The 19,549-nt window shown below is 35.5% G+C and overlaps 1 protein-coding gene across 2 annotated transcripts in view; it reads right to left on the bottom strand.

The window, feature by feature from the left end:
- UBE2H (ubiquitin conjugating enzyme E2 H) overlaps positions 1 to 19,549 on the bottom strand; it is a 102,578-nt gene that overhangs the window by 36,753 nt on the left and 46,276 nt on the right. For both annotated transcript variants that reach the window (XM_059933405.1, XM_059933406.1), the window contains exons 2-3: positions 6,077 to 6,153; positions 5,417 to 5,491 (exon numbers count right to left, since the gene is read on the bottom strand). In XM_059933405.1, the coding sequence (XP_059789388.1) occupies positions 5,417 to 5,491; positions 6,077 to 6,153 (152 nt within the window). The remainder of the gene's footprint in view (positions 1 to 5,416; positions 5,492 to 6,076; positions 6,154 to 19,549) is intronic.

The following is a 19,549-nucleotide window of genomic DNA, read 5'->3' as shown; positions in this document are numbered from 1 at the left end:
CACTGCAATGAGAAGCCCATGCACCACAACGAAGAGTAGCCCCCGCGTGCAGCAATGAAGACCCAACGCAGCCAAAAAATAAATAAATAAAATTTAAAAAATAAAAAATAAATAAAAATAAAAATAAGAGGCTTAATTCTGCCTGTTGAAAATAAGAGAACAGACTCTCCCCTCCCCTTCTGTTAAAAAAAAAAGTATTACTGTTATTATTAGCTGTAAACGGGAGCCTTCTTGGTTCATATGAAGAGAAAAATGGAACAAAGGGAAACACAAGTGGAGGAGTCAGACTGAAAAAAGAAGCAGATAAGAATTGCTCAAGGTAACAAGGGAAGGGAAAAGAGAAAGGAAGAAAAGGAGTGGAGAATAGCTATACTTAAAGGTTTATTCCAAGATGGAGTAAACTAAACTGTAAGCAGAGAAACAAAGGAAATAGTAGGTACACTTACACGCACAAATAATTAAAACTGAAGGTAAAAAAGAAAGGAGGGTGGTGGGAAACATGGGGGTCAGCAGGCCCTTAGCAAGCTACCAGGTGAGAATTCTGGCCAAGGATTGCTTGGTGGCTTTCTAGAACAAAAGACAGGAAAAGCATAGACTCAGACAAAGATGTAGACAGGACATTCAAAAGACATGCACTTGCCATATGTTTTTAAATATTTACTTTTATAATAAAAGGGAACTTACTCTAGAATATTTGGGAATTACAGAAAAATGGTTTTAATTCCCTTAACAGCCATGGATAACTATAGCCAATATTTGGCATTCATACTTGGAATTTGCATGGAAAAAATTATTGTTACACTATATAATGTTATACATTTTCCTGTGTGTTCCATTATTTATTTATTCATTCATTCATTTATTTATTTTTGGCCACGCTGCACGTTCGACTTACAAAAATCTTAGTTCCCTGACCAGGGATTGAACCCAGGTCCCTGGAAGTGACAGTGCCAAGTCCTAACCACTGGTTGGTCAGGGAATTCCCTCCTATGTGTTCCTTTAAAGATGGTGTTAAAATATGAGTAATGGTTGTGAAACATTTTGTCCATTAAAATGTACCATAATTTAACTACTTTATTATCAACTGGGTGATTTAGGTTGCTTCCAACTTTTAAGTTTTAAAAATAACACTGCAATTTACATACGCTTGTACATTAATCTGAGTGTACACCTCTGGGTATTTCCTTATTTTAAGTAAAATCACTCAAAGGATACAAAATTTTATCAATAAATACTGTTAGGTTGGCTACATCATAATACCTTTGCCAACAATGTTTAACCTGTCAATTTGATAAGTCATATATTCTCTCATTTTTTTAATCTGCATTCTTTGGATTAGACACAAACCATCTGTATCCTATGCTTATCGATTATTTTTAATTTTTATAAAAAATTCCTCCATGTGACCTCTGTATATATGAGATCACTCATTTTTATTTCCCCACACAGCAACTGCAAGTCTTTTCTTTGACGGATAAAAGCTCTTTCTTTACAGTAGATGAGCACACGTGTAACAACTGAAAACTGTGAATCTGGAGAAGTATAGAATATGGCAGTCTCTGTAGCAACTCCTTTGCATATAACATAATCTTCATGGGCTGGGCACTACTTGGGTTTTGAAAGAGTATTTGTAAAGTCCTTATGTTCACCTTCACATCTCTGAAGCTTTGTGAAGACTTTATTCTCAATACGTGAAATACAATTCTTGTAAAAGCCTATCTCCTCCATATACTCTTTCTTCCTCAACTGAGCTGCTAACGCACACTTGTCCTAAAAAGCAAGGAAATGCTGTCACTAAAGCAAATGCAGTATTTTATATGTGTTTATTTTTTCCTCCCAACTAGTGAAAGCCTTATACAGCCTTCCTAAGTATCTGGTAGAATGCCATATATCAATATATTCTGAGTATTTAATACATTGGTCAGTATCAAACATGCAGAGTTCATTTAATTCCACTATCTCATTTTCTAGAAGAGGAAACAACAGTTCTGATAAGTATCATTCTCACAGTCAAGGAGAACCAGGGCCAGAACCATTCTTTCCCACTCTTTCCCGAACCAGTCCACTGACCAATCACATTCTCCTAACTACACAGTGACACACCCAGCAGCACTGCTAGCATTCTAGGAATGTTTCTGAATGAAAAAGATAAAAGTCTGTACTTTCAAATAAATCAGAACTTAAAGATTCAAATATGATTTACATCAAAGCAGTCTCTCTGGAAAACGATGCAAATATTTCAATGACATTACAGTTGATTAAAGGAGTTTTATAATTTCCTTTTGAAAGAGCCCATAGGGCCAGTTTAAAAGAAAATCATAATCCTTAAACTTAAGTCACTTTCACAATCATATATCATTTTAGACTTCAACTGATGTTACTTTGTTTTCCAATTAATCTTATTCTCTAGAATTAAATGACCTTTAGCCATTTCAAAAATTTATATCCAGCTTCAAAGCATCAAGATTTGCCATCACTCATGATATTCAAAGAGAATGTAAAATTCCAGAAGATGAGCTTAAGATGTTTGGAACAATGACGGCATTGTAAGAGTAAGCTCATAACTTCCCCAGGAGTCTGTTTATATTCCTTCTCTTTCCAAAGAGGAGTTGAAGGAGTTTATTGCTATTTGGGGGGAAAAACTTACTGAAAGATGTAAACTGTTTCTAAAAGGACATTTTTAGTTATACCTCATGCAATCATGTAACTACTGAAAACTCTCTAAAACTGTATTTGGAGTATATACCAAAGATGAGCCTGTCAAATTACATTGCATATACACTTATACATGCATAGAAAAATGGTTTAAAGTACATTTTTATGCACTTTATGCAAATAATGATATCTATTGAGGGACAGGATTATAAGACATTTTAATTTTTCTTTACTTTTGCTCACCTGGACCTTCTTACATTCCTACTATGGATATGGAGCATTTATACAATTAAAAAAATACATAGTAATATTAAACAAAAAAGTATATATACATATATACTTTAAAATTCCAAGAGCTAAACATTAAAATACTTAATCTAAATTTGCACATCTCAAAATTTGGCTCAGAAAGAAGGGTATGCCTGCCTAGATACTATAGAGGCAGGGTTTAAAAAGAGCAGTGAAGTTGGATTTATCTTATCTCCTTGCCCTTCTGTATAATTCTGCAACTATCTATACAATTCAAAAAGGAATCTTTGCCTATTCTACATGAGCCACTACCTCTCAAAATGTTTAAAGCACATTCTAACAGTAATTACATTGTTGACGACCTGAAAATGGGTCACCCCACACAACTGATTAAAACTCTCTTATGCAATCTTCCTTTGGAGGAAACAAGGACAGCTTGTACAAATATTTCAACTAGATCTACTTCCCTAAGAGAATATGGTACACATTTGTAGGTATCACGAAGTTCTAAAAGCACACAGAAAGGCAAAGGAAAAATTATAAAGAAGTTAAATTAGCCTAGTCATTTGTCCTAACCAATTTCATGTTACATCATTAATTTAAGAAAGTACAGAGGCTTCTGTTGGGCCATTAGTTAATAAACAATGTCTGAAGTTTAGATATTTACACTTTGAAAGTTATGATGAAATAATTATATTACCTGGAAATATATGTTAAGACAAGACTTGAGAAAAAACTACATTTCTACAGGATATGTAATTGCATTTCTATAGGTTCACTGTTAGTTTCAACAAGCTATACTGTTTCCTTTCTGACTAGGAATCTAGGGTAACAAAACTAGATTTAGCAAGCCAATTTTTAGTCTTTAAGTAAATAGGTACGTATGAAATATATTTGAATGAATTTACATGGTTTGGACATTCTGTTTGTAAAGGTTTAAAGATCATACCACTCAACTACATAAAAGTTTTAAATGCCTGTATAGAAACAAACACCCTAAAGTTAAAAGACAAATGGGGGATAGGGAACCACAATGTGACACTAAAGCCCTCCCGAACTGAGTGAAACCTACATTCCACCACACTGGAATGGAACTGAGAAACGGCTGGTGTCCCAAGTATGCTAAGGTATTAAGTCAGATACACTCAGGGATTGTCTCAAAGATTCAGCACCTCACAGCACTCTTCCTATATCACCAGCTGATAACTCTAAAACTTGGAGGCCCTTATAGCAATGGGGAGATTTCCAATTCAATTATCCATAAAGTATCTTCTCAATTACTGAGTTTAAAAACTCAACTTAAGGGCACTTAAGAGGAAATCACCAGTTTGTTCTTAAAATGAGCACTAAGAAACCCAGCCTAAGAAGGGATTATAGATGCTCTGTAGTATTTTTATAGCATAAAATTCTAAAACATATAAAGTAGCTAGATGTCAGGGGGCTAGGCCGTTGCATCTGACTGGGAATTAGCCTGTGACTATTCTAACGTTCCTGCATTATTTATCCTAGACAGAAATGTGGGGGCCTAGAATCAAAACATAAAGCTCAGAATGTCTTTGGTCCACCTCTTTTAAAAAACCCTTTTGGGGTGGGGCGGGGGGAGTCTAAATTCCAAGAGTTCTGGCATTAGCTCTGAAGACAAGCCCACAGCAGTAGCAAGATATCTGAACCTAACAATTCTGAACATGCGGTTCAGTGTGACAGAGAATGCTCTAATATATTCCAATTTTATTTTCTTCTTCCTTCTTAAAATTGGTCAATATTTTATAACATTTTAAAATCATCTACAGAATGAAATTTTTAAAAGTTGGCTTAAGTTAGCTAAGTTACTACCATTCTAAAGTCTCAAAATATTTAAAGGTATCAATCTTCAATCAAATATACCTCTATAGCATCTTATGCTAAAATACCTAAATTGTTACTAAATGCCTTAACAGTGGTAATAGGTTAATATCACCAATTAGGGCAGAAGATGAAGGTGAGGAAAAAAAATACCCTTTATACAACCCCACTGAGGTTTCTTCTCTACTTTCTTTAGCTGTTTAGAGGGCTAAAAAGATTGGGAATGTAGAGAATGGAAAAGGGTACCCAGAGTTGGAGTGAACAAAAGTAAAGTAGGATATACACAGGATTTTTAAATGGCAGAATTAGAATAGGCACTGTAAAATATTAATTCCAACAATCTGGCATTTAAAATGAGATTTAAGATGTTTATTATTTTACTGCTAATAGCCTGAATGGACAGTGGGTCTTAAAATTGTTTAATCTGACCCTAACAGACAGAAAAATCTAGAGTTATAGTCATTACAAGCATACAAAGGGTATATTTAAACATCTTCTATCACACTATGGAAGTACCCCCCTCCCCAAATTACTAATTAACCTAAGCCAAAAAAGGAAAAAATTCAGTTAAGTAAATATTTCTGGAATTAATGATCTCCCATAAAACGTAGGATTTTTTTTTTTTTCCATTTCAAAACTCTCTAAGGAGAGAAACTGGGTAGTTACATACCTATAGATGGAGATTTGAAAGGGTATTTATCAGGAAGATCCACTCTAACTTTCCATACTCCACCTTCATACGGTGCTGAAATAAAAGCAAAAAAGTTAAACATTAGGATTGTGTCTCCAAATCAGAAGATAAATCTGAGTGTAAGTTAAACATTAAATCCTAACCTGTTTTGAGAACCTTGCAAATTAATTCCTTCAAGAGTCAGGGAACTCTTATAACTAACTAACTACTATAACTAGTAGGTACTCTATGTTCAATTATAATACTTTTCTTTAAAAAATCTAGAGTTAGCAAAGGTTCATTTTCTCCCCCAAATTTACCTGATTCTTTAAAGTATCAAACACTGTTCAGTTATTTGGTAAGTAATAGCCTACTGTCTCAATCTATACCATGCCCACCCCACCCCCAAAAAACAACAGAAAACATTTCCACAAAACCCAGAATTCACAATTCATGTTTAATACTGTCACACAGAGATAAAAGAGAAAAGCATATAAAGTAATTATGGTAAGAGCAAGATTTCCTCACTGCTTCTAGAATTCAATTAAATTTACTTTTCAAAAACTACACATATCACCATCTCCCTTGATATTCTCACTGTCTATTAAGGAATAGAGTAAAAGATTGTAATAAAAAACACATACCAACACATATACTTACTTCCTTGTGGTCCATAAAACTTCACTACAAATTCATTGAGTCCTCCTAGGATTGTAACCTCATGCTTACTCTCGATGCTAAGGTGGAAGGTAAAGGAAATTACACAGGCTTTATATTACCCAGAAGAACTAAAGATGGCTTCCCCAAGATATGCCATTTAAAGTGTTACCAACATTTTATATGAAAGCAGTAAAATATAAAATATGAATAATAATTCTTGTAATTTAAAAGGCAATATACATTCTTGTGAAAAGAATATGAATGAGCTTTAGATTCAGAGAAGCTGGTGGTCAAATCCTAGAACTGCCATATACTGAGTTTGACCCTAGACAAAATAATGTAAACTCACTCCCTGAGCCTTTTGTTCTCCTTTGCAAATCAGGAAAACACCACCTTACAGACCTCTGTGAAGATTAAATGGGTTAAGTATGTAAAATGTGTAAGACCACATTGTATATAGAAGTAAATGAAAAACAGGCACTTAATTTTAGTTTTTCTCCCCTCCGTACTGTCCCCACCCCAACCTATCCCCAATGACCCTTTAACATAAATCCAGCATTTCCTTTAGTCAAATTCAAGCACTCAGCAAAACAGCGATCCTCCTGAACTGGAAATGCTGTGCTCCTAAAATTACACATTTACTAAGGAAGTCCCCATAATTTTCTCCCTGGCTTAGAGAATAATCTAAATAACTAGTGATATAACCTTGCGATAAGTAGCATTGCCAAATGCAAAAGACAAGCAAACAAAAAAAAATTTTTTTTTTTAAAATCTTATCTGTAGTATTTATTTTCACCTACTCTTTTCCTCCCTCTTTTCCATCCCCTTGAGACTGGCCTCTAGGTTCTTATGTGCTCGGGGCTGGAATCACAGAGCACTAACACTTCTGTGTTCCCTTCCTCAAAAATTTACTTGTCCCGAGACCCACCCCTTTAAGGTACTAAGATTCGATTATAGAAACCAAACCAACCCACATCAGCAGAAGAGAGGGCTACTGGCTTAATATCTGTTTTGTCTCTGCTTTGTGGTCTAACCCAATAATGACTCTACTGAGAAAAATTTTAGATGGTGGGGGCTTTAGGGAGCTCTCAAATCCCACTGTAACCTTAAAAAAAACCACCAACAACAACCAGATATGACAGACTGGTCTCATCTTTCTCAACCACCAGTGCAAATTACATTTTAATTATGTGTACTATTATACAAAAGAAAAAAAGCCAAAGAAATTTTAAGTGATCTCTTAAATAGAGAAAAATGTTAGTTTTAAAGGCTTGAAATTAAGTATCTCCAATCCTTTGTCCTGTAGGCCACAGAACAGAGGCCAGGTGTATTTTTGGCAAAGTCCTTGCTCAAGAGCAATGAACAGTATCCACTAGAGATATTAAATAATAAGATAATTCAATCTATTTCATCTCATTCTTTTTGAAAACTAACTATTTTAATAACATGCACACTGAAAGGATTCAAATAGTATCCACATTGGAAAATTGGCTTCATTTCTCATGGTCAAATGACACATGCATGCATGCTTTGGTGTACTAAATTCTTCCTGGCACCTCCTTACAAAATATTCCAAAGCTAATGCTAATGTAATAAATTAAAGTACATGTTTAAATTGTTTTAAGACAAAAACAACCAAAAAAGCTCCCTTGTGTTAGTAAAAGTCAAATCTAGTTACAATAAACAAAGTTAATTACAAATAATTAAGTTCTCAAAAAAACAAACAAAAAAACCTTGGGGATAAAAAGGCTTTCTTAAGAATGACACCAAAGCCAGAAACCACAGAGGGAAAAATCAGCAGATGCAAGCACACACACACATTTAAAACTTCTATATTATAAAAAATAAAGTTAGGACAAAGGACAAACTAAAAAGAAAAGACCAGAAGAGCCAAGTTAAGAAAACTGAAATTAAGCCATAAAAAGTCCAACTCATTAGTTTAAAAATGAGATATTTTCCACTATTAATTGATAAAGATGAAAGAGCTAGATAAAAGCCAGTATTCAGTGGAGTATAAATTGGTATTCCTGAGGACAAATTTAGCACTGTACTCTAAAACTTAAAATGAATTTACTCTTTTACTCAAATTTCACTTCTTTGAAATTATTTTTAAAAAAACAAAAAGCAGACACTGCTGGTGGGAGTGTGATACGGTTTCAACCACTTTGGAAAACTGTTGGCACGATAAAGCTGCACACATGCATGTGTCACACTCATCAGCACTATTCTCAGTAGACAGGAATAGCTATGTTCACCAAAACACGTTTAAGAATGTTCGTATAGCACTACTTGTGATATCCAAAAATTAGGTTACAACCCAAAAGTTCGTCAACAGTAAAGAGGATAAGTTATGGTACAGTCACCCAACAGAATATTACACAGCAATAAAAAATTAACTGCTACATGTAAATGGATGAGTCTCAAAGATATTACAGTAAGTGAAAGAAAGCAGATACCAAAGAGCACATACAATATGATTCTATCTACACACATTTCAAACAGGCTAAATGAATCAAGGTGTTAGAAATTAGGATAGTGGTCACCCTCTAGTGGGGCCTGGTCATTGGAAAGGGGTTTGAGGGGGACTTCTACTAGAGTGCCGATTACACTTTTATTTATAGTCCCATTTATCAATGAGCTACAAAAATGATTTGTGCACTTTTTGTACATATGTTCCTATTTAATAAAAGAAGTTTACAAAATATAAGACTATCTGATACACATACAGATATTTTTTATTTAATTTTTTTAAATGAAAATAATTTAAGTATTTATCAATAGGAAAAAGAATTGTAAGCCATTTATGCAACAGGCTGCTACTAGTGTCTATTAGTGTTTACTAGTGTCTTCTCCCCACCCAGAGCTCCTCTAATGTATGTTTCTGCTTAACTTGGGGTATCCAGAAGTAGTCAAAATGAATACATTGTAGTACCACATATAAAGATATCTCAGACATTAAACTAAATAAATTTGCAAGGATAATAATGGAGTAAGGTAGAGGATTAAATGAGTTTAACAAAAGAAGTCAAACTAATTTTACAATATAAAAATCTGTAAAAGCAGCATTCCCTATCAATCAGACCTAACTTGCTATGAATGACACTGATCTACAGCAATTACTCTTAATCATTTAAAATTATAAGTTATCCACATGAATGTCCCCTCTAGAAAACTGAAGATATCTTTTCTATCTTTTATGTAGATGCAGTTAATCTGGGTTTCTTCCATTTTGTGATCTGTTTGGGATTTAGTCCATGCTGTTACCTACTTTTCAAAGAAGATTCTCCTTTCGAAAAGGTCATGTGAAAATGAGATTAGAAATTAATGCTCCAAACCTCCTCTTTCCCACGATCCCTGGTATAACCCACATTCCAGATACACTGGGTCTGTCTTTAATTACACATTATACTGTAAATTAAAGAGTTCTTATAGTCCATTTCATATGAAAAGCTAAAAATAAACTGAATGAAACCTTTAAAAACTTCTACCAAGTTGGTAAAATGAAGAAGCTGTACTAAATTTATGCTGCCTTGGAGTGGTACAGACACTAAATCAGATGGAAAAAAAGAATTTAAGTTTAGTTGAAAGAAAAACACGGCATTAAAAATAAGCCATTCCATCACCATGAATGAATGACTTACCCACAAAAAATATAAAATTACTTGACTACTGTTACCATGTATATTTATGGTAGAGGCCATGAGTTTCTTTCTGCTCCCTGCTGCAAAGTCAAGGGCAAGGAAGGCAAATGAGAAGGCAGGTTACAATGACAGGTTACAATGATCTATTTCTGAGATGTGCTGGTCAGGCTAGTAGCCTGGTGGGAACTCACTAGAAGGTTCCTTCATTACTTTCTCACTTTCAAAGCTTGAAAATATAAAATATCCTTCAGATACCGTTCTGGTAAAAATATGTTAAATTAACCCATAAAAATCACATTTTACTCACCTCTAAGTTATTAGTAAAATACTGCTTTTTACTTACTTAGCATTTCACTATTAAGGAATGTCAGCATTTTCAGTAGAATAATGATTAACATTCCCAGGAACCCAAGTTCATTTCACTTTTAAAATGCCAGCCACCCACCAACTTATTTTCCCTGAATGGCATTATGATTACACAATGTAATATTTAAAGGTTAATGCCAAACCGTCAAGAGATAACTGACATTCTTGGCAAAACGTGTCTGTCGGGATTTTAGAAATGATTTTTATATACTTCTGGGATTTTCCAGAAAGGGAGCCAAGGGCTAAGCCTGTTAACAGGTCAAGGATTCAGACAGCATTGTTTCCTAAATTTGCTGATAGTGAGTTTGTAAGATAAAGGAAGGTGGCCTCCCTGAGCTGTGCCCATGGCAGTAAGGGACTAGGATAAAGAACGGGCTTCTTCTGTACAGAAGGTAAAAGCAATTTGTGTGGGCTTTCTATCCACATGTTCAGACCAGTCCGCTTCCAACTCTCCTTGAGATTAATCACATTACGAAAGTTGAAGAAACTGGGCAACCTTCACTACCTAGTTTTCTTGATAAAAATATGGTTATGTCTACTAATCCAGTAATGTACAAAATATCACAAAAATAATACTGTGGGTGTTATGTTTATAAAGAATCCTTCTCCTTTAGAGATATAAATTGAAATATTTACTAATTAAAATGTATGTCCAGGATTTACTTCAAAATAACCCAGTGTGGGAAGAGTTATGAGAGAGAGGTACAGAAGATAGGACATTGGCCCTGAGTCAACAATTACTGAATCTGAGTGATGGGTACATGGGGGTTTCATTATATTGTTCTCTCTAGTTTGAAATTTTCCGTAATAAAAGTTCTGAAAAATTAATGTAGTCAGTTATCAGAACTTTAGCATTTAACAAGCATGACACTTTAGAAGAACTTAGCTACTGCAGTTCTCTTAAGAGCTTATGAGGGACTTCCCTGGTGGCACAGTGGTTAAGAATCCACCTGCCAATGTAGGGCACGCAGGTTTGAGCCCTGGTCTGGGAAGATCCCACATGCTGCATGCAACTAAGCCCATGCACCACAACTACTGAGCCTGTGCTCTGGAGCCCACATGCCATAACTAATGAAGCCTGCATGCCTAGAGCCCGCGCTCCACAACAAGAGAAGCCACTGCAATGAAGAGCCTGCACACCGCAACGAAGAGTAGCCCCCGCTCACCACAACTAGAGAAAGCGCGCGCACACAGCAACAAAGACCCAACGCAAACCAAAAAAAAAAAAAAAAAAGAAAAAGAACATGAGATCTGTACATTAAGAAGTAAATGCAAAAAAAATAGTTTGCATAAAGTGCTATTAGAGTTTAGAGTAGGAAGAGGTTGCAGGTAGAAAGAGAGAGATGGTTTGCTATGGAAAGGCAAGGATTTACACAGGCTGTAAGAATAGTGTATGATTATGTAGAGATGGGGGGAAGGCACTAAAAGCAAAGATAGAGAAGCACAGGATAGGTCCAGAGAATGGGGACTACTACATTTATATTTTGAGGAGTGGACCAGGGGAAGTATTAGAAAGTAGACCAAGACCAGATTACAAGGGGCCCCAAAGCATGGATTTTACCTGGTGACAGAGACAGTTGGTATTTCTATGCATGGTGCATATAACTGTCCTTTACGTAGGTAACCAAGCTATCGTGTATATAGGACTGGCTGAAGGAATGACAAACAGTTAAAGCAGAAGAGGAGAAAAGAAATGTTCAACTCCTCAACTAAGGTAACTGCCGTGGGAGTGAGGGGAGAGATTAAATGTAGACGCTCACAGGCTTTGCAACTAACTAGACATGGCACAGCCAGTAGAAATCTCCCACACTGCCAGAATGTCTCATTCTCATGAGAAACAAGAAAACTAGATTTGTCAATCTCCTAATTTCTAAATGTAAACAAAGCACGTGCTCCAATGCCTTTCTCTCAGTGAAGTGTTTTAGGACCACCCTATTTACAACACATTCTACTACATTCCCACCAACTAATATATTACATATTTTACTTCATTTAGTTTACTGTCTCCTACTACTACAATGCAAACTCCATAGGGGCAGGGATTGTCTATTTTGTTCACTGCCATTTCCTAGTGCCTAGAAGAGTACCTGGCACATAGTAGGCACCTAATGAATATGTATAAAATGAACACATGAAAGAAGCTGTAAGACAGGCATAGACTGAAGTTGCCAGTCTGAGATCTAAGGATAGATTTAGCCTTGTCAGAGATGAGGTGATACTATTAAGGGCAAAGTGGAACAAAGATGCTAAGTTCAGTTCTGAACACGCTAAATCTGAAGTATAAATGGACGAACCAAGAGGCAATATACTGTAAGCAGCTTGGGAAACTTGCGATTTAAAAGAAGTCACCTTGTAAACTGCTTAGCTCGGAGTTTGTTTCTTAATCTCTAAAAAAAAAAGGGGGGGGGCTTCTTTACTTTGGGGAGGGGTTACTACCTCACAAACAGAATTGTTGAAGATGAAATGATCTATCTACAAAGGTACCTACCTGGCTCAGCATCAGACACAACCAGGAATTCAATTTTTTTAACGTAAAATAAATATACAAACTCTGACTAAATTAATTTCCACATGACTAAAATTTACTTAAACAACACTTTTTTTTTTTTTTTACAATATCTAAAAAATTAAGTTTCCTTCTATATCCTTAAGCCTTTCTTGATGTTAAGTCATCATTATGAATAACAGTTGCTATACAGTACTACAAAATACAATGATGCCCTTAGGAACCGTAAGGGATATACTTATTTCCTGAAGTAGAAATTTCCCATACTGTTAGGCTGAAGGGATTGGCAGGTTCTTTTCCTAGTTTCTCTTCCTTCTTTAGCTGCGTTTGAGAGCTGGCACTGGGCTACCATTCCTTCAAATGTATCTATGGTAGGGTGCAAAAATCAGATAACCAAAGTTCATGGAATTTTTTTTTTTTTAAAAAGGGTAAATAATTCTAAGCAAGACATTCTCCAATAAATAAAATACATAATTTTTTGCTGTATGTTTGCAGGTTTACAACTAAACCGAACAACTTCAGAGTGAGGGAGTTATCACTTATTTAAAAATAGCCTCTTCAAAATAAATATGTATTGTCCAGAAGTAAGTAAAGCAAACAATTTGACAACTTACTATGATATACTGAACACTTAAGACTCACTAAGGGGTAAAAAGTAGCATGCACGTATTTCTTAAATTTTACAAAGATAGTGCAAAAATTAAGTTAAACAGCAAGCATGTTCATTACCATCCAGCAGACTGTAAATCATACTAGCCTTTGGAGTTTTGGAGCTTTTTTTTTTTTTTCTCCTCTCAAGTTTATGCTTTCATTTAAAGCTTCCATGTCAGAAACCAAAGTAAACACTGGCAAGATTTAAGTAAATGTTAAATGGGAAAATCATTATAGCTTAGCTCTTCCCTAGATGCATTATTCTGCTACCAGATTCCCAAATAATAAAGTAAAAAACTCAAAAGAAAAATTAAGAGTCATAACTTATGGAAAATAACTTTTCCAAATAGGTTTTAGAAAAAAGAAGTGTATCAGAAAGATACATAAGAAATCTAAGCCCCATTCGACCCCAACAAAATGTTTTATACAGCAGATTTACAAAGTCAGATAGTCAGAGATGACCCAGTTGCAAAAGTGAGAGACAGAGAAAAGCAAAGGGAAATATGGAAAAACAATGATGCCATCTTGAGACCAAGAAACTATAGTCAAAACAGAAATAAGATTTACATTTTCTAAAAAGTTCAAATTCCAATTAAACACCTCAAAATATTTAGAAGGCTACTGATAAAATAGAAACAGCTCTTTAATATACAAACTTTTTTTCTTTTTTTTGATCTTTATTTCAAGTTGGACAACTGCAGCCCAGGACTTTCTTTTTTTATTTTAGTTATTTATTTTTGGCTGCATTGGGTCATTTTTGCTGCATGTGGGCTTTCTCTAGTTGCGGCGAGAGGAGCCTACTCTTTGTTGCGGTGCACAGGCTTCTTACTGCGGTGGCGAGAGGAGACTACTCCTGTTGCGGAGCACGGGCTCTAGGCACGCGGGCTTCAGTAGTTGTGGCTCGTGGGCTCTAGAGCGCAGGCTCAGTAGTTGTGGTGCACGGGCTTAGTTGCTCCACGGCATGTGGGATCTTCCCAGACCAGGGCTCGAACCCGTGTCCTCTGCATTGGCAGGCAGATTCTTAACCACTGCGCCACCAGGGATGTCCCTAATATACTTTGATGCTTTGCTATTTTATGGCAACAAAGCATTGTTTATTTTTAACTAAAAATGTACAAATCCATGTACATAAATTAACAGTGTATTACTTAAATAGTATTATTACTCTTAAATAACTCATAAAAGGTTAATGAAAAGCTTATTTTTCAGAATTCGGTTTGTTACAGCTTGATTCACAGTACATTAAAAAAAAATCACCTTCCCCCAAAACTGTTTATTTTCTTAAGTATGATAATGTCATTATGGTTATTTAAGAAAATGTTCATATTTTTAAGAGGGGCCTACTGATAATATGTAGGTGTTAAATGACAACAATGTCTGGGATTTGCCCTAAAATATTTCATAAAGAAGAGAAACAGATGTGAGAGAAAATACTGATAATTGTAAAATTTTAATTTGGATAATGGGGATTCATTAAACTAATCTTTAATCTTGTGTACACTTGAAAATTTTAATGACATTATTTCTTTTTATTTAATTTCCAATACGTATTTCTTTTTTTAAAATCAGAAGACTGTATATATTTAACTACACTCTACGTATGTGGATAGGGGACATTCACTGCTAAAGAACTATCAGCTGGTCAAACATCCAGTTTAAATCTGTAAACTTGGAATACAACTTTGAACTGCAGAGAAAGAATAAAGACTTGCAAAATTCTCAAGATGCAGGACACCCCAGAGACATCAAGTCGACAATGAAAATCCAAACCAATGATCTAGAAAATCTGTTAAAAATTTTTTTAGAAGATAGGACATATTAAAAGAAAGAACGCTGTCATTCCAAAGGCAGACTACCTAATCACAGAAGGCTGGAGAAGAAAAACACATGAATCACAACCTTATAGATGACAATAGCACCTGAAAACTTTGAAGTCCAAGGCAACGTGTAATTTCCCCAGAGGTGAATTCCCCCCAGTCAGGTGGCCATCTGCAAAATCCTAACGGAAACATCTATTTAAAACACATTCTACCTCCCCTTCTGGGCTGTATGCTACTTCACCAAGCCATCCACAGTGCAGAGCAAAGTGCATCATGAAGCAGCTTTTCAGTAAGAAGCTAATATTGCTTTATGGAATATCTATGCAGTGTATTTGTAATCATGTTTCCAGTGTTCTTCTCTTCTCAGAAAATCCTTGAGAACTTTACTTCTTTTATTCATTTTAAATATAGCAGATCAGTTTTTACCCTAACACCTGACATGCAGACTACAATGCCACTCAATGAAAATAGAATTAAGCTAAGTGTTTGATAATCCCTACCCACAGATATTCTAATCAAGGCACATGTGAATCATTCACAGTAAGCAGTGACATTTTAAAGGAAATATTTTCTTTGGCAGTCTCCAAGTGACATATAGTACATTACAATTGCAAGATGATGTATGAAAATTAATAAATACCATGAAAATTAATAAATATCAAGCAGTGGTACCCATTCACTAGATGAAGATTATGGAAGAGTGAAAAACAATGGATCACAGAAATGAGAAGGAGGAGATCTTAGATATATGGTCATACTCTTAAAAAAAGAACAATCAACACATCCTGAAGTCATGGAACTACTGATGGAAAGACCCAGGTCCGCAACCCAGGCCATGGCTCTTCTTCCTTTCCTTCTCTGCACTGGCTAATTACGAGTTTGTGTCTCTAGAGACCAATGATTCCTCATCGTAATTTTATGACTTCAATAATCTCAAGGAAAATTTCTTAAAGCAAGTTCTTTAAAATTCAAATATAAATGCCTGTAAACCCAGAAGAAAGGGGGAAAGATAACAATTGGCTTGCCCTTATAAATCACTGCTCTATAAGCCCTGGTCTCAGTGCCTCCTCACTCCCTAGTTCTTTCCCAGAACATGAATGACCAATGCCTGCCATTCCCTTTACTACTCCATGTTCATTAGGCAGAGTAGATGTCAAATGTTAATAACAACCCTGATTTCATAAAAACTATGAGGGGGAAGTGAGCAGCACAGACTCAGGCTTTTTAAAGCAATACATATACAAAGGAATAAGTAGCAGGTTCAAGATCATTCTCAAGACTTTATACTGAAAAAAGCACAACTACAGATGAATACACTGGATAGGATGCTAAATTAAAGCACAGTCCACCATGTAGAGAACTCTGCATCCCACAACAAACGAATACGCTTTTATTCAATTGAGCCCAGTTTCTATTACCCATTTGGAAGACTTATGAGAGGTAATATAGCAAGTATCTGTTGGAAATTTAATAAAGGCTTGGCTAAACAGTATAAGAAAGATTAAAAAGTAATCTAAAGTGATACAGAAAATAGCAGTGTCTTCTTGATTGAAATTCTGCTTAAAAACTATATCAAAGGGTAGTTGGTAGGCAAATACCCTATCTGATATGTTCAAGTAGCCATTATAAGCTGCCTTCATTTATTACCTTTATAATAATTAGGATAAAAAAATGGGATAAAAAACTAACAGAAACTTTAATTGTTGCTTAAAAAAAAAAGTCCATAAGGAAAATAAGCGAAAGAAATAAAATTTTAAAATAGAAAATAAAAGTTTCTTTTAAAGAAACATCCTACCCTAAGAAAATAACTCCAATGTGACTGAGTTAAGTAGAAAACCCTGGAAAGTCAAGAGATGTGGGGTGAAAGTGGACTGTAAACTAGGTGTGCAATGTGATACAACAAGGGAGGTTGCAGCTATTTTAAGCATCATACAAGTAACAGGTGACAGAGCTGAGAAAGGAAGCTTTCTTCCTATGTTAGTAAACTTGCTAGCTCAAGACCAACAGAAATGATTAATACATACTAAGAAGTGGGTTGTCAGGTACAATTAAGAGACATGGGAGTGATAAATATGTGATACGGAAGCTAGCCTAATAATTTAAAGTAAACAGAAGTTTGAGATTTAAATATACACAAACAATAAAGAGAAAAAAGGCTGTATTGTTATGAGTTATGGTTAAGAAATATAAAAATCAAGGTTCTCACTAGGAGTGTTTCCTGAAAAATTAAACAATGTGGGAAAAAAATTGGTTATATAGCAAAACAAGAGAATATAAACCCAGACATACACAACAGTGGGTATATATATAGTAAGAAAATTTGGCATTGAAAAGGTGACAAAACTATTAGGTTTCCTTCTCCCATGTCTGTACCATGGGGAGAAGTAGGATTGATAGGCTCAGGTGCCACTAAGTGAGACAAACAGTTTGCTGGTGGCACAGTCACAGGGCAGAGTGCAGTTCTGAAAACGCCTTACAGTACAACTAAATAACCTCATCTGGTGAAGCACTGGGTTCTAGGCTTTTAAAAAATTGTCTTTTAAAATGTGTGTGGGGCATAAAGCAGCCTCCCCATTCCCTTAACGCTCTAATCCCACTGCCCAGATATTACTATTGTCTACATTAATGTTTCTATATACACACATTAACATCATCATGTATACCCAGACACACAGGTATAAACTCTTCTGTAAACACCTTTCTTCAGGTTATATATGGAGGACCTCTTTATTAGTACATATAGATCTAAGCTCCCTTAAAAAAATGCCTGTGCAATATCCATGTACCATAAGTTAAATAACTAAGCATCCATTAGTGAGCAGGTAGGTTGTTGTTAGTGTTCTGCTATTACATTGTTACAATGAACATCTCAGTACGTGTATCTTGCTGTTCTTTTGATAGTGCCTAAATGTCTTTCAAAAAGGGTGCATACAGTCACTTTCTAACCACTGTCATATGAGCCAACCTGTTTTCCTCATACTCTCACCAATATTGGCATTAAAGCTTTTAAAGTGAAACAAAGTTAATCTTTAAACACTACCCCCTTCAAATTGCCCACTGCTCTTTCTCACCAATTCAGCTTCGGCCCTGGCTGGGTTACCCAAGGGAAAAGCATCCACTCTGCTGACCTTCCTTCTTGCCTCTCCAACACAACACCTGAATGTGAAGGTGGCCCTCCATGATTCATGAACAAAAACGCACTAGGATATGAAGCACCTTTCATTAACTATCTCAAAGACAAAGCTAGCCAATTAAATCTCACTTAACTCATCAAATAGGTTAACTTCAGAACCTGGACAGAAAAAGCTGAAAACAAGGAAAGTTTAGTCTGACATGGCATCACTCAATTAAATGACAGGAGTAGTATCTTACCTACTTCTCTAAATGCTTAAATCTTTTATACGTCTAAATTTAGGCCCCAAATAGGATGTGAAGTTAATTTCTTATTTCTTGGGTGAATCTGATATTTTAAATAGTTCTCTTTAGACCAAACTACTTTTGCTGTTACAGCATACAAAATAATGAATTCTCACAAAAGAATTACAGATTTGAATACTTCAACAACAGATATTTAACATTTAAAGAAATACGTTAGTCTCCGACTTACTAAAAGCCACACAGTTTATCCCTGACTATTCAAAACAAATGAGAGATCTTGTAGTAATGACCATGTAAATATTATTCACTGCTGAGCCATACAGTACTATAAGATTTTTTCTTTTCAGTATTTTTTCTCAAGGAAATAATCACTGCCTTAAATAACTAAGCAAACAAGAAACCAATGTATCTATCATTATTTGTCCCTCAACTCTGACAGAACTGTCTCTTGATGTTTAAACCCATCAAGATGAATATCTGTATTTGAATGTTTCCCCTCGCAAATTTACCCACCCCACTCTTTGGCTTGATCAGGTAGCATGCATTCCCCAAGCTGACACTGGCTGGACGGCCAAGGAAGGTGACTCATGAACATCCCAGCTGACAGAAGGAAGCCAGACAGGGATCAATACCTGACCGCACTCTGCCCAAGAGTAATTAAGAATTTTTCTGCTAAAACCACTAACATCACTTTAAAAGAAACAGAGAATATCCAACATCAGCATTATTTACAGAGTAAAATCCAGGACTGCAGGGGCACATGCTGGAGACTGACAGGACGGCAGAGAAGTCCTACCCACCTCTGCCACTCAGTTTCACCAGATCACCCAGTTGCAGAGTACCACTTCCCCAAAGGAAGACGGCTCTTTTCCAGGAACAGAGATTTCACAGTAAGTCTGGAATTCTAGTGGTTAGAGAGGGGGCTCATTAGTTTGAATCTCAAGATGCCATATGGGTCTTGGGCAGACCATTTAACCTCTCTGTGCCTTGGTTTTCCTCAATGTATAAAGGGAGTAATAGTAAATATATCACAGGATTAAGAGAAGCCCCAAAATATAGTTTTTTAAATAGTATTTTAAAGTTACATTAATCATTATAATCCAAAATTCAT

This window comes from Balaenoptera ricei, chromosome 9 (assembly GCF_028023285.1).
Source record: "Balaenoptera ricei isolate mBalRic1 chromosome 9, mBalRic1.hap2, whole genome shotgun sequence".
Classification (NCBI taxonomy): Eukaryota; Metazoa; Chordata; class Mammalia; order Artiodactyla; family Balaenopteridae; genus Balaenoptera; species Balaenoptera ricei.
Note: the sequence above shows the minus strand (reverse complement) of the source record. Positions and strands in the feature narration are given on the sequence as shown.